The sequence below is a fragment of the Phaseolus vulgaris genome, chromosome 6 (genome assembly GCF_000499845.2).
Source record: "Phaseolus vulgaris cultivar G19833 chromosome 6, P. vulgaris v2.0, whole genome shotgun sequence".
Lineage (NCBI taxonomy): Eukaryota > Viridiplantae > Streptophyta > Magnoliopsida > Fabales > Fabaceae > Phaseolus > Phaseolus vulgaris.
In genome coordinates this window covers 2,833,804-2,850,862 of record NC_023754.2, presented here as the reverse complement: position 1 = coordinate 2,850,862, position 17,059 = coordinate 2,833,804, and the positions used below count along the sequence as shown (strand labels likewise).

Genomic DNA, 17,059 nt, shown 5'->3' with positions numbered 1-17,059 from the left:
TGGAGTTGAAGGAGCTGATCGCTATCCCCAACATAGCGGAGAGATTGAAGATGCCCGCAAAGACTGACAAGAGGTTGGGGCCTAATAAGAACGCCTGGTGCGAGTTCCACCAAGCATATGGCCACCTCATACGTAACTGCTTGGCGCTTGGACACCAGTTAGAAGAACTGGTGAAAAATGGTTTCTTGAAGGACTACTTGATGGAGTCACAGGGAGCCCAGACTTTGACAGCTCCAGGAGGTGACCAGGGGCACGAGATGCCCGTCCATGGTGAGATTCACACCATTTCGGGGGGTTTCTCAGGTGGAGGATGCACGAGCGGTGATGACGGTAGAGGCATAAGAGGCAGACCAAGCCCTTGACGTCAACCTTGTTTTCACCAAGGCGGACCTCCGAGACGTCGTTCCCCACGACAATGACCCAGTGGTGATCTCGGTAGTGACCACAGGGAGGAAGGTGCACCGTGTCTTGGTGGACCAGGGAAACTCGACAGACTTGATGTTCTGGTCGACTTTCTACAAGTTGCAGTTGTCTCCTGACCAATTGAGGCCTTACACAGGCTATTTGTATGGGTTTGTTGGAGACCAGGTGGAGGTGCGTGGACACCTAGAGCTGAGAACCACCTTCACAAATGGTGTCGCCTCCCGCACAGAGAACATCAGGTACCTTGTTGTTAATGCTCCCTCAGCTTACAATATACTGTTGGGCAGACCCGCACTGAACAGGTTGAGGGCGGTAGCGTCGATAAGGCACATGAAGATGAAGCTGCCTGACTTGGGGGGAACGGTGATCACCATCAAGTCAAACCAGAAGGAGGCTAAGAGATGCTACGAGAATAGTCTCAAAACAAAGAGAGGGGTGTTCACGGTCACCACCCGGGCTCCAAGTGAAGAAGGGGTCGCCCGTGCAGAGATCGCCCGGGAGAGGCGACCCGAACCGGCTGGCGACGTCCTAGAGAGGGAGATCAGTGGTAGAAGTTTCAAGCGACACAAGACCAGATTGTCGAGGTCATAGCATGACACCTGGATGCCTTTGCATGGTCCGCTTCGGACATGCCTGGCATAGACCTTGACTTCCTATGCCATCGCCTCACAATGGGCCCCCAGGTCAGGCCTGTCCTCCAGAGAAGGAGAAAGTTTAACAAAGAGAGGCCGCAGGTCATCAAGGAAGAGACACAGAAATTGCTGACCGCTGGCCACATTAGGGAAATTCAGTACCCGGAGTGGCTGACAAACGTGGTCCTGGTGAAGAAGGCCAATGGAAAGTGGAGGATGTGCGTAGACTTTACGCACATCACAGACCTCAACAAGGCCTGCCCGAAGGACTCCTATCCTTTGCCAAGCATTGATGCCTTGGTAGATAGTGCCTCGGCTTGCAGGTTACTCAGCTTTCTGGATGCTTTTTCTGGGTATAACGAATGCAAGACGGCGTTCATGACAGAGTTGTCTTGTTATTGTTACACAATGATGCCCTTTGGGCTGAAGAATGCAGGTGCCACCTACCAGAGGCTGATGGACAGGGTACTCGCGCCCATGATAGGACGGAATGTACAAGCCTACGTGAATTATATTGTGGGGACCTCACAGGTTAAGGATCAACATGTCGCTGATCTAGAAGAGCTATTTACCATAATAACTTAGTACAGGCTGAAGCTGAACCCTGAGAAGTGTGTGTTTGGGGTGGAAGCAGGCAAGTTCTTGGGCTTCCAACTCACTGAGCGTAGGATAGAGGCGAACTCTGAGAAGGGCACTGCAATCCTCGCAATGAGGAGCCCGATCTCAGTAAAGGAAATGCAGCAGTTGACAGGCCGGATGACCGCTCTGTCCAGATTTGTATCAGTAGGGGGGACAAGGGTCACCCTTACTTCTAGTGCTTGAGGAGGAACAATAGGTTCATCTGGACTAGGGAGTGTGAAGAAGCATTCCTCAAGCTGAAGGAATACATGGCCAGTCCCCCAGTGTTATGCAAACCCCAGCTGGGTACGCTGCTTCGTCTGTACTTCGCAGTAACAAAACGGGCGATGAGGTAAGGTACCAGGCCCTAGAGAAGGCAACCATGGTCGTAGTGTTCTAAGCAAGGAGACTTCGCCACTACTTCCAGAGTTTTACAGTAGTGGTGATGACAGACCTACCTATCCACAAGGTCCTACAGAAGTCGGACGTTGTGGGAAGAATGGTATGTTGGGCAATGGAACTGTCAGAGTTCGATGTCCAGTATGAGCCCAGAGGCCCTACCAAAGGCCAAGTCTATGCATATTTTGTGGTAGAGCTCTCCTCGGCAAATGCACACCAAAAGGAAGCCAACTTCAGATGGTTGCTCTGTGTAGATGGGTCCTCTAACCAACAAGGCAGCGGAGCTGGCGTCATCTTGGAAGGACCGAATGGGCTATTGATTGAGCAGGCCCTACGGTTTGCATTCAAGGCCAACAATAATCAAACGGAGTACGAAGCCCTGATCGCTGGCATACTGTTAGCCAAGGAGATGGGTGCGCAAAGTTTGTTGGCAAAGAGTGACTCCCTACTAGTCACAAGTCAGGTAACAGGGGAATACCAGGCCAAGGACCCGCAGATGGCTGCTTATCTGGAATATATCCAGGTCTTGAAAGAGTCATTTCTGGCGTTCGAATTGGTACATGTCCCTAAAGAGCAGAATGCCTGAGCTGACTTACTAGCTAAGCTCGCCAGTTCAGGCAAGGGGGGCAGACAAAGGACCGTCATACAGGAAACCCTGAAGACACCTCAAACTTTCACCGCAGTTAATCTGGTGGGGGCCCATCAAGTTAGCACGTCGAGAGGAGGGAAGAGGAGTCATCGGTCACTGTCCCAGGAGACACTGAGAACGTCCAGGGTAAGTACATTTCCAATTCTTGAGAGAAGGACTGAGACACACATTTCTGTTTCTTTGCCCCAGTATTGACTTGAGCATCGGAGTGCAAACGGCCTTTAGGGCGCCCCTTTGTCTTTTAAGGTTCAGGGAGTTTGATCGAAAGAAAGCACAAACGAAGGCAGAGAGAATTGGGCGTGTGACCGTTGTTAGAAGTACGAAGGCAATCGAGTCAACCGGCAGGAACAACATCCTATCTCAGGTACGTCAAAATTTTAAAAGAAGTTTTTGCCACTTTTGACCTCATACATGTGTCGAGAGAGCAAAATTCTCATGCGGATTTGCTATCTAAACTTGCAAGCTTAGGCAAAGGGGGGAGGCACCGATCTTTTATCCAAGAGACCTTGAAAGCGTTGAGGGTGAGTGTAAGGGAAATGCCCAAAGAAGGCGGTTTCCAGGTCAGGCAAGTCGTCCCCGTTGACACCTAGATGACACCATACATACAATATCTAGCAGATGGTCTACTCCCATCAGACCCTGTAGTGGCCAAGATCGTAAAAAAGAATGCAAATAAATACATAATGGTGGATGGCCACCTCCTTCAGTATGGTTTTACACAATAAAATTTGCAGTGAATGAGATTCAAAACCAAGTTCCTTTAGTGGCCAAAGAAAATTTAACCACTACCCCAAACAAATTATTTAGTATTATTATAATTTTTATTATACTTATTATTATTAATAATATTAACAATATTCATGATATTAACAATATTAACAATATTAAAAATATTAAAAATATTAATATAATATTAATAATATGAATATAATATTAATAATAGTAATAATAATATTAATAATAATATTAATAATAATATGAATAATAATATTAATAATAATATTAATAATATTAATATAATATTAATAATATTAATAATATGTATATAATATTAATAATATGAATATAATTTATATTATTATTATTAATATAAAATATGTATAAATTACATTAATAATAATAAGTATAATAAACATGATAATATGACAAAAGAATTTGTCTGGTCTAATGGTTAATGCTTCTGGTCACTGAAAGGACTTGGGTTCGAGTCCTGTCTGCTGCAATTTGCTTCCAATATTAATTAATTAGGGATTTGTGTTCAGATACATACGGAGGCCGAACCCTAAGGTAAGACCAACTCGATGATGTTGTATTCTACCAATTTACTTGGCTGAACCCTAAGGTCAAACCACCAGGTTTTCTCTTTTCTTCATGTTTTCTATTATTGCTCTTTGGAGATCGGCCACTTTTTGAGCTAACTTTTCCTTGAGCTCCTCCAACATCCTTTCTAAGTTTTTCCTCTCTTCGAACAATCAGGTGGAGTCAGCTTGAAGTTGGACGACCTCCTTTTGAAGGCCCTCTATCTACTCGATTTTCTTCTTTTCCTCTTTCTCTTTTTTCTTTCAGCTTAGAGTTGGTAAGACACACAAATGTAGTTACTTGGCCGAGTAAGTTTTTGGCATTGCTGCAAAGGCGCTCAACCAAGCTTGTCGACACGGCCTATATCATCCTCCATCAGGTATACCGACTTGTTGTGAGTCAAAATGTCAAAATCTGGATCCCACAAACTAGCCTTAACCTTCGAACTACACCAAATGTGATCTTGTATGGGTAGGGGTTGGATTTCTAGACCTCTTCCATCAGAGTGAGATTGACCTGAGGGAACGGGGACTTCTAATCCTTTATTTTTTCGGATGAGACCCGAGGTGGTTTCTTCGTCATGCTCAGACTCGATTTGCAACCCACCCAGTTCCCCTTTACTCTCCACTACAGATTCTTTCGCGGCCATCATTTTCTTCATCCGAGTTGTCAAGTTGTCCTTGCTGATAGTGGATAACATTTTTTCTGCAATGAGAAAAGAATATAAGTTCTCATAGTCACTAGCATAGCTGAAAATATAAGCTAAGCCAAAAAGATAAATACCCATATACGCCTTAAAAAGACCAAGATCATACTCTATGGTCAGGATAGTCGAAGTATCAAAGACAACTTTGAGGCCTTCCAATAATTCACATATCCCTCGCTCCTTTACGTCCAGGTTTTCGAGACGACTGGCACTTTGGAAATGAGGTTTTGGCGTCCAATAAAGAGGGAAGCCATTCAACAAGGTCGGATCATCGACAGAAGGACAAGCCTTGATAAAACAACGCTTGAAATTTTTATACGTGGACTGGAAGAGGGAAACCACGCCTCTCCCTGACACGCTATTCAAGGACGACCACAACTGTTTTCCAAAAGTTTTTGAATTCAAAGAAATAGAGGAATAAGTTAGAATTTATGACCTTAAACAAGAGGGGGGGTGAATTGTTTATAAACGATTTTTGCAAACTTTGAAGGTATAATGAATTCCAATGATGAATCACAGAGAAAGAAATCAAGGAGGCCAAAGAACAAAATTGATTAAGTTGATTTTCAAAAAATCAACTGGTTGTTTTTATCAGCAGTGAATAAAATCAACTTAAAGCAGATATTAAAGAGTTCAGGGAAAAAGATTAGCACACAAATAGATTTATACTAGTTCACTCTTATCCCAAGAGCTACATCCAGTTCCCAAAAACCACTAGGTATCCACTATGCAATCAATCACAGATTACAATCCACACACACCCCAAAGAAATGATCTTGAACACCTCAATAGCACACACTTCTCTTGGCAAACACACCACAGAATTCAGAAAAACCTCTGATTCTGTACACACCACAAGTATTCCAGAAATACAAGAGAGAAAGAGGAAGAATTTCACCTAATCAATATCAAAATGAAAAATTACACAACAATCCTATTCCACTCTTTGTTAAAACCCAAAAGCTTGAAGTAAATCTTTGAAAACTAAAATCACTTTATTCAAATTGAATTCTACAATCTGTGTTCTATCTTTTAGGAGCGTAAAACAACCTTTATATACTCCAAAAGTTTGTTAAAAAACATTTAAAGCAGGAGTCAATTCAATTTTAAAACATTTAAAGTAGATTTACCAAACTTAACATAAATCTTTTATAGATTTTCAAAAAACAATCGGTTGAATTTTTGTAACAACCGATTAAATTAGTTTGACAACAGAGTCAACCAAAGTCAAACAGTTTCAAACCAAGGTTATTTGATTTTAATCCTTTTGAAAAAGATGTGTTTTCAAAGAGAAGCAGAAAAACAACCTGTTGATTTCTCGTTTTACTCGGTTGTTTTTCTCTCAACTTGTTTGCAGGGGTTTTAAACTGTTTGACTTTAGTTGACTTTGCTGTCAAACCAATTCAATCGGTTGTTTCGAAAAATCAACAATTTTTTTTTGAAAATCCTTAATAGAATTCAGTTTAACTGATTCAATATGTTTTGTTTGTTTTAAAATTGATTTGGCTTTTGCTTTAAACGTTTTTAATGATTGATTGAAGTATAAATAAGTGGTTATACACTCCTGTTTCTTATGGATTCAAATTAACACTTTCAAAATCAGTTTTTCCAAGATTGCTTAAGGCTTTGGATTTTTTTGCTAAGAGTGGAATATGACTGTTGTGTATTCTTTCAATCCAATCTGTGATTGTATCAGGTGTATTCTCTTCCTTTCTCTTTTTAATTTGTATTTCTGTAAAGAATTGGTGCTACACAGAGTCAAAGGGTGTTCTGATCTGTGTTGTGTTGTAGTCAAAGGAAGTGAGTATTCTTGAAGGGTTCAAGATCACTTCTTTGGTGTGTGTTATTTGTAATCTGTTGTTGGTTACATAGTTGAATACCCAATGGTTATTCATGAAGGCACAATTGATGTGAAGAACAACAAGGACAAAAAACATCCATAAAACAGGTACAATACCAAGAATGTTAATGAATTTAATTCTACAAACTACACTTGTTTTGGATGTGGTAAACAGGGACACATCAAGGCTGAATGTCCAAACAATGTGAGCAGAGAGAAAGGGTGTTACAAGAAGTATAAGAAGAAAGACAAAGAAAGAAAAGAATACATTGATGATTCATCTTCAAGTTCTTCATCAATGGATGACAAGGAAGCCAATCTTTGTTTCATGGAAAAGGAAGAATTCGAATCAAGCAGTGTAAGTTCAAGCTCTTCCATTAATGTTGAAAATTATAGCCAACTTCTTGAGGCCTTCAAAGAGACTCATGAAGAATCTAATAGGTTGACCCTTTTGAACAACCAGTTGGAAGCTTTAAACAATTGGTTTGAAAATCGAGTCAAGACTTTAGAAGAAGAGTTGAACCATTCAAAAACTGATTTTGAAACTCTGGAAATGATTTACAAAAACTCTTCTTGCAAGTGTGGTTCTAGCTTTTATGAAAACTGTGAATCATTTGAAAAGAAAGTCCACTACCTTTTAAAAACTGTGCACAAGTTTTCAAAAGGCCAATCCAATATTGAATTTGTTCTTGCTTCTCAAAAATGTGCTTTTGGCAAGGTTGGGTTGGGGTTTAATCCAAACAGCAAAAACAAATATGTTTCAAAACCCTTATCAAGTTTCTTTGAAAAACAACTTGTTGTTTTGTCGAAACAACTGGTTGAAATTTGCTTTTACTGCATGAAAAAGGGTCAAACTGTTAGATTCTGCAGAATAAGAAGGTTTTCTAATCCCAAAGGTATTTTGAAAGGGGTTCCTAAGGTTTTAAAAGTTCCTAAGGCTCCTACTAACATCATTCGACCCAAATTCATAAGGGGAACAAATCTTGCTTCTTAATCTTTTCTTGTAGGTATCCTTGGCAGCCAAAAATCACTTTTGGGCTTGAAGAATGATTGCTAAAGGGAAGAACATCAAGAGAAAAGTCAATCTTTGTACCTACACTTTTCAATTGTATATGTCCTGCAGGGTTCTTTGAATGCCAAGAGACATCCTTGGCACATGCATAGTGGTTGGTCAAAAGAGAAACTTCAAGAATAAAGAGAGTATGTGTGTGTTCATTTCTCAATTTATGTAAGTGTGTCTTGTGACCATATGAACATCTCAAAGTCTTCTTTTTGGGTGAATCTATTGGGGTTCTCTGTGCAAAGGTATGAACAAATTGCATACTGCATTTTTCATCAATTTAAAAGGTAATTTTTTGTTATGAAAAATGGATGTAGCTAAGGTGTTAAGTGAACCAGTATAAACATTTTGTGTGAATCTCTCTATCCTTACACTCTAAATTCCTTTAAATATGTTTTTATAAACTACTGATAAAACAACTGTCTGTTTCGTAAAAACAACCGGTTGATTTTCTGCATCAAGCTTAAAAACCGTTTTGTATTTGGCTGGACAGATTTTCCATTGATTAATTCTTCATAGCCTTTCACTCTACCTTCAATACTTGCGAAAATCTTTCAAAAACAATTCACCCCCCTCTTGTTTTAGCCCTACAATTCTAACACTAAGCCTTCAACCAAACTTCATGGATTTGGAGACACCAAAACCCTTGTTCAACAGAATACATATGTGGTCGATGTAATACCAAAATAAGAGCATAGAATAAATAAAGTTCGAATGAATGCCCAGTTGTTCAGATGTAGCTGGATAGGAGAAACATTTAGCTCGGTCAAGATCTCTTTTTCAAAGATAGTTAGGGGCAGACGCAATTTTATTTTGGTAAATATTTTCGTATGGAAAAAGAAAAAATGGGCATTTGGGTTAGAGGACCCATCACGACATACAAGCTCGTCCTCACTGCACTCAACTACCTTAATTAGTCATTCATGTCTTTTACACAACCCTCCAGATTCTCTTAGTTCCCTTATTTTTAAGTGGATGGTATAAACAAAAGTCTGTTTCAGAAGTTCCTTTTTGGCCCAGGGATGCATAATCCATCTACGAAAATGATTCACACCTAAACACACTAAAGGGCTAGGCAGAACAACTTTAACATGAAAGAATAAAGGCTTTAAACCAGAAGCAGGTGACCAATCTCAAATTTGGAAACTATAAATAGGCACCAAATATGAATCTCAAACACAACATAAAAATACTACGGGGAGGGGATTGCACATACCCAATAACCAACGTGACAGGTGAGGCACTATCACAGGGGGCACGAGTTTTCTTTTTTTTTAAGAAAGGCGCGAAGATAGAAATGAAAATGAGGTAAAGAATGGTTTTTTGAATTCAAGGGAGGTGAAGCGGTAGCAAATAAGGATCTTTGATTTTAAGCCACGTGTACGCCTAAAAAATGACCATCTCATCCAAAGACGTTTCGAAACCCGTGTGTCACCTACCCCCTGACAAAATGTCTTGTCACTGACGGTACCTCCTGATCCCTTTGTAGCCTCTTCGCCTCCCTCTACTTGGCTTGAGGCTGGGGGGTTGTGTATAGTTCGGCATGTTCGGTCCATAATCTGAACATATGGGTCTTATGCCAATTAATCAGATTGGTACATGTGGAGCATACCATAGCTCCACACATCGGTCCAAATACAAAAAGGTTGAGTATTTCCAAGCAAGCACTCATTTTTGAAAAATTAATACGGACCAAACACTAAATAAACATTATAATTGATTTAGTTAGTAGTTCGTCTATGATAATAAACAAAAGTTAACATAAAAAATCATAAAATTAATAAATTGATCACCATATTATTGAAAATTAAAATTGATTCAAGATTAAATTATTTAATTTATTAATATATATATATATATATAAATTAAGAAAATAAATTTTAGATGAAAAATAATAATAAACACAATAATTTAAAGTTATGCGTTTATGGGACACCTTTATTTTATAATAAGTAAACAATACATAATAAATGGATTTTTTGAAATTCAGTTTTATAAAAAAAATTAAAAAAAAATGAAGAAGGATGAGACATAAAACACGAAATTGACGCATAGTCACAATTCTACTTGTGATGAAGGAATTTTGAAAAAACAAGCGAAAAGAAAATTTTTATTTAGATCAAAACATGGCGTTGGTCACTTCAACTCCTCCGCAAGATCGTCCTGTTCGTGTCTACGCTGATGGCATTTACGATCTCTTTCACTTTGGTCATGCTCGCTCCCTTGAACAAGCCAAAAAATCGTATGTTTTTATAATAATACATCATATTTAGTTATGTATGCACATTTTCATTTATTTCTATCATGTCTCATTTTAATTTAGAACAAATCACATGAATCATCTTGGTTTAAACAATACTATAATACAACATCTTTCAATTTTTTTTATCTTATAAAACTCCATCAAATTTACATGTTCTATTAAGGATTCTCTTTCCATTATCATAAAATTGTCGCATGAGATGTATATATAACTCGACAATCATCTTCTTTCCATTTTTTTGGAGTTGTAGATTCCCAAACGCATACCTTCTTGTTGGATGTTGCAGTGATGCAGTGACCCACAAGTACAAAGGCAAAACAGTTATGACAGAAGATGAACGTTATGAGTCCCTTCGTCATTGCAAGTATATTATATCATTGTTTCTTTTACTTTTCTAACTTACAGTTATCATATATGTCAGACAATAAAATGCACGTTACCTTTCAACAAAAGGATAGGTATATTTAATCTAATAAATGCGTGTGATATTGCTTTGAGTCAATTGAATAACACATTATTAACTATAGAAATCAAATATGAAACTTAAAAGAAAAACACATTTACATTTTGAAAAAATCGATCCAAATTTCCAAACAAGAAAGTACTAAATTAAGATGTGTATCTTGAATCTTGAAAAATATCACTTTTCCTAATGAACATAGATGGAGAAGTAAGATCATTTAATTTCGCTTAATTGTGTAGAAATTCATAAACCTTTGGTATAAAAAGAATTATGTGAAGAGAAAAAAGAAGCATTCAATAAAAGAGAGAGTCACTTTCTTAATAAAAGGAATGATTGTATTGCAATACAAAGACTTAGGCATACATCAATCTTTTAAGATAATACTAAAGTCTATTTGAATAAGGTTTTTCAAATTTATTTTCTAACTCATTATTCAACTATTCATAAATATTCTCATATTGAAAATATTTAATTCTCAATATGAGTAAGTTAGAGATCACACATTAACATGAGTAAACCATACTTTACTAATTGATTTTATAAGAATTATAGTTCAATTATAATAATCATCTTCATAGTATGCAAGCTCTAGTATTTGATATACAATTGATAAACTAATCAAAGTACAATGTAGTGACCAAAAATTAGTTTTACTTTGTTTTAAACTTTAAAAAAGATAATAAAAAGTGTTCTGACACACTCAATAGTCCATACACTTAAGAATCAAGACTAAAAGTAATTTAAATATATATTCATTCCTTAATTTTTTTAGATTTCTTTTAATTACAAAAACATGACAGAGCTTTGAGTTTCAAAAGAGACAATAGCTCAGATGTAAAAATTGATTCTAATTATTTTAGTTTGACGAAACTGAGGTCAAAATAAGGAATAACAAACAATTAAACATGATTCATTACTCTTGTATTTAGGATCAAGTTTTGGTTTCTTAGAACTAGGGTGTATTTCTAATGAGCCAAATCCTTTTGGGTGGCTCAGTAGTGTAGTTTTGCATTGCTTCTTCTATACATGTGGAATTATAGGACCAGTTCATAGAGCAACAAATTTCACACATGCAAAATTGAATAAATATCCATAAACTTCTCTATGTAACCAAAGGTTGTTGTCTAACATTTGATACAACAATTTTTTGATCATGAACAGATGGGTGGATGAAGTCATTCCAGGTGCACCTTGGGTTATTAATCAAGAGTTTCTTGACCAGCACAGAATAGACTATGTTGCTCATGACTCTCTACCGTAAGATTAACTAATTTTCCCCTAATTCAATTGAGATCCTTTAGTAATCTTTTTCACAATTTTTCAATCTTATGTTCTTTGAGTGTACATTTGAAAAAGTCTTATAGAAACCTTTTCAAGAGTCATTTTATCAAAAAAAATTGGACTGAACACTAAAAGAAATCATGAAATAAAAAATAATTTTAGAGGCTAAAAATAATTAGTTCATATAGTGACTAAATTAGAGATTATTTTAGAGACTAAAAAAAATTGGTTTTTAAATTAGTTTATATGGTTGTTAAATAGTTTATAAATTGGTATCTAATTAACTACCAAGGTTTTAACTACCAATTATTTACCAAGGTTTTAACTACCAATTATTTAGATTCTAAATTTGGTAGAAAAAACATTGGTGGTTAATTAGATACCAATTTAGAAATCATTTAACACTAATCAAAACTAATTTAGAAAGCGAAAATTTTTTTAATCTCTAAAATGGTTTCTAATTTAGTCAGTATAGCAACTAATTATTTTTTTCTCTAAAATTGTTTTTTTTTTTATCAGCAATGAAATAAATTAAATTAATGGGATACTTCAGGGGTATCCCAACCCGTATACACTAAATAAAGATACTTCTCCGTAGGATATGAACCGAGGCTCACCCAACGAACAAGTAGCCAACATCACACATAGTGGGTATTTAACCCACCAGCTCACACATTTAAGCAAAACCAAAACATCAACAGGTACAACAAACGTGATCAAACCTCAGAAAGATGTGTTAAGGCTATAGAACCCACCTGCGTACCCAACTTCTTTCCTACATCACTATATACAAACCCAAAAAACTCTCCTACATTCATTTAGCCACAGGCAGCCTTCCTTCTTTACCCCTGCTTATTGCTTCAGCATCTTCACTCCACTTCCGTCCATAACCTGCACCTGCACCTTTTACCTTTTCACAGCGTTCGCACCACGGTCCTTGTCTACACACAAGATGATGATGCCATTTGAAAAATTTCCTGAACCATGAACACCACTCTCCATTGACAACACTATATCCATTGTGGTTCAGCACTGTCTAAAAAATACCAGTACTTACTCTCAACCATGCAGGGTGTCTCCAGCATAAAAATCCTAACCATCCCAGGATCAGCCCCACAGCCACCCAGATTACTTCCTTCAACTGCACCCCAAGCAGATTAGGGGTACCCCTTGAACTTTCACTCACATCATCTACCAAAGACACCTTCATCAGAGTAAACCGCAGACTCATACTGGTTATTCCATTGACAAACTGCAGCCAGCATTAGAATCCCACCACCAGCCTTTCTTCCATTGGCACGCCATTCCCATCCAAGCCATGAAAGGACTTTAATTCCTTTCTTTTGAAAACTAGCTTCTGCAGTTCCTGAGGTGCTCCACACAACTTCAGCATATTCACACCTGTGACCTTAATATACTTGCACCTACAATTGCCTAAAGCTGATTCAAACAGAGAACAGGCGAGCAAGATTTTATCTACCCGGTCTCAGCTCGAAACAGCACCTTCCTCGGACCTCAATTCATTCTGCCAGCAAGATTTCTGCTCCAAATTCAACCACTCATACATCCACTCAACTCCATAGCCATCATCTGTACAACATGTAAGTTCACCATTCGAAAACTCACCCCTTTCCTTTCTCTATTCCACCACCAACCAACAAACTTTAAACCTAATACAAATCATTGGGTTCAACACCCAATCAGAAAAAGAGTAGGTAAACTTATTTCCTTTATGTTTTAACCATAACCATGACTTTATCTGGGCCTGTTGAAGGACTTCTTCCTCATCCACAACACTTTGATTAAAAACTACTGAATTCCTATGATTCCACAAACACCGTATGATGGTAGCCCAAACCCCTCTCCAGATCTGATTTTGTTTATTACTGTCGTGGGTCAATATAAAACTCTCAAAATGATTCCTAACATCGTTATGTTGGACGTACAAAATTCCAATCCATCTGAGGCATAGATCCCATACACGACTAGCAACCTTGCACTCCAGGAAGAGATGTTGGCAGGACTCCTCCTTAAGTTCACAAAGAGCATATACATATGTGTCTAGTGGGATCCCTCTCCTTCTTAAGCACATCCTAGTTGGAATTTTGTTCAGCAACACCCTCCAGGCAGTGAATATAACATTGGAGAACGTGTTCGTCTTCCACAGGTGTTTGAAGACATCGATTTGAGGTCCCCTAGTCGCCCTGACTAAGCACTCGTACGCGGAGCTCACTGTGAAGCACCCGTTAGCCTCACATCTCCATTCGAGCGCATCCTTTTCATCCTTTCTTACTTTGGCCCTAGATATGAGGCCTTCCAGCTCAGCTTCTCTAAAATTGTTTTTATTTCATGATTTTCTTATAGTGGTATTTACAATAAATTTATTGACTTTTTTCAATTACTATTTTTTAAAAATCGTATTCATTGTAATTCTCTGACTAATTGAAGGTATAGAAAATTTAAATACATAGAAATTAAAATCAAATATTTTGTATAAATTATACTTTAAATTGTTTCAATAAAAACCTTTTTTGCTTTCTTAGTCACTGTGTCTATTGCGTAGAATCGAAAATTATTTTTGCTACAAATATATAACACTCTTTGTTTCATAATAAGTGCTTTCTTATTATACAGAATAAAGAAGGTTAATAAATAGATGAAAAAGTATAATAACCTTATAAAATTAACCTTATTATTACTTAAAAAAAATATATTAATAAAAACATTTCTTTTACTCGTTAATTTTCAATGAAATTTATTTTTTACTTTAAAAGATGCAAAACAGTAGTAACGATTATAAACAACGGTATTATAGATATATAAATGAAAAAGTAATCAATACTACATTGAAAAATTAAAATGAAATTTACTTCGATAGTTATTTTTTCTTCTATCACTCACTTATTTATGGGAAAGATGAAGTATTTAACTTAAACCTTAAAAATCTTATTTTAGTTCTTCAAATTTAGTATCTATAGACAAATTGGTATTTATTTTTCATTTTTAAGGAATTATAAAAGGTTTTTAGACTTGGGAACCAAAAGTCAAAATTACCTTAAATTTTGAAGAGGTTAAAAATATAATTAAATATATTATTTCTGTAAACCTATATTGATCATTGTTTCAAAGATTTAAATGCTTATGTAATGTTTTGGTTTGTCAATGAATTGCTGACAGATACGCTGATACTAGTGGTGTTGCAAATGATGTTTATGAATTTGTATGTATATGAAATTTTCTTCCTTCATCATCAATTTTTATTTTTTTTGCTTTTTAAAATTTTGCTACAAATTTCTTCACCTCAATGTACAATAAGTTGTGTGAGTTTGTTTACAGGTTAAGGCCGTTGGGAAATTCAAGGAAACCCAACGAACTGATGGAATTTCTACATCAGATGTGATAATGAGAATTGTTAAAGATTACAATCAATATGTTCTAAGAAATTTGGATCGTGGGTACTCAAGAAAAGAGCTTGGTGTGAGCTATGTGAAGGTATAACTTTGATAGTATCGAAAATTTCACGTAAATTAAAGATAACGATATTTTATATTAAATGATAAACTTAAAATTTATTTGTTAATATAGTATTAAAATTATATAAAATTTATCTTGAAATAGTATAATAAGTTCAATTTAAACTGTTAAGTTTAGGGTTTAGGGTTTATTATTGTTATACTAAACTATGGTTACTAAAAGACTTCTCGGTCTTTATTCATACTACTTAGTCCCTTTTAAGGATATAAGAGAGTTATGAGTCTCATAATTCTTTAAAAAAATCAAACATTTTAAACTTTAAATAACACAAAATAATAATGACAGACCTACATTCAACAGAGTTTCGTAGATTTATCCTATTATAAAATCTTTCATCCAATTGAGTTATTTTTTGGGCTTGTACTTCTCTAAGGACTCATTCTAGTATAAACACATTTTGATAGATAGAAAAGTGTTACTTATAATTAAAATATTTATAGTGTGAAATGAGTCATAAACTACTTTATACAAACTATTGTATACTTTATTAAATTTTTATTTTTAATCTATGAAAAAGTTTACTTGTGGTTATGAGAAGGTTTGATATATTTAACGAAGGAGCTAATGTTTTGTTGTGTTGGTTTTCTAATATATACAGGAAAAACGACTAAGGGTGAATAGGAGGCTAAAAACTTTTCAAGAGAAAGTAAAAGAACATCAAGAGAAGGTTGGTTTTTCATGTTAACATGTCATCTCATTTGATTAAGTTAAAGGTGTGTGAAACTTAGGGTTTGCTTCATAAAATAGAAAGAAAAAATGTTGACAAAAATATAAAAAAACTAATTATGCATGAGAAATAGAAGTAAAAATAAATATTTTTGATCGAAGAGAAATAGAAAAGTTATAAATAAATTGCTTATTATAGAATGAATTTAATGCATATATATATATATATATATATATATATATATATTTGTTGGTCATATAGATCCAAACTGTTGCAAAGAATGCTGGTATGCATCGAAATGAGTGGGTGGAAAATGCTGATCGTTTTGTTGTTGGATTTCTAGAAATGTTGGAAGAAGGTTGTCACAAAATGGTAAGGTAGTTTATATAGAAACATTATTTTGTTATTTATGCAGTAAAACCATTGGTTAATTATATAGTTTCTCATTTGGTTTTGTTTTCACTTTTTGCCTCTACTACACACATAATAGGGGACTGCAATTAGAGATCAAATTCAAAAGAGGTTAATGGGTGAGCAACCAAGCAATGATTCATTTCTTCTTCAAAATGGTGAGGATGATGGGGATGAAGAGTACTATTATTATGAGGGGGAGATTGATACTGATGAAGAATGTTTTGAAGAATATTTTGATGATGATGAGCTTAATCCCTTGAATAATTGGAAAGACCAAATAAAAAAGTAGGCATGCTTCATTTTAAGTGTTGAGTTCTTGTCAAATGTGAAACTTCTACAATTATATGCTTACTCCTTCTCTAAGGAGGAGGGCCTTCCATTTTGCTTGGTGGTCAAAATTTGCACATTTATCGTGTTGATTTATATAAGAAATATGTTATTTTGTATATGTTTTGATATTAATGAAATAGAACAACGTTAGGGTTTTGTTGTGACTCTATTTCAAAAATTTGTATGATTAATAATCAAATCAGAATTAAATTAATTCTCATATCTTCCTTATATATAGATTATTATCCTTTTTAATATTATAGATCTTTATGGTTTATATCTATAAAATTAAACATATATAATCATCTATGGGTATTTTAAATTAGAGATTTTTTAAGTTGAACGAAATTCTGTCACTCAACTGATTTAGAGATTATTCTTAGTATGTTGTTTGTTTAAACATTATTTGTCACTTAAGTGATGAAGTCAATAAGATGAGCATTAGAAAGTTTGAGCCACTAGTACAAATTTTACAACGACA

The 17,059-nt window shown here is 35.7% G+C and overlaps 1 protein-coding gene across 1 annotated transcript; it reads left to right on the top strand.

The window, feature by feature from the left end:
* Positions 1 to 257: 257 nt before the first annotated feature.
* LOC137833006 (choline-phosphate cytidylyltransferase 2-like) lies at positions 258 to 16,561 on the top strand. The gene is made up of 9 exons (XM_068641404.1): positions 258 to 321; positions 9,784 to 9,868; positions 10,140 to 10,253; positions 11,514 to 11,609; positions 14,811 to 14,853; positions 14,970 to 15,125; positions 15,766 to 15,834; positions 16,096 to 16,206; positions 16,325 to 16,561. Exons 1-9 carry the CDS (start codon positions 258 to 260, stop codon positions 16,535 to 16,537), a joined length of 951 nt encoding a protein of 316 aa, XP_068497505.1. The 3' UTR covers positions 16,538 to 16,561.
* The last annotated feature ends 498 nt before the right edge of the window (positions 16,562 to 17,059 follow it).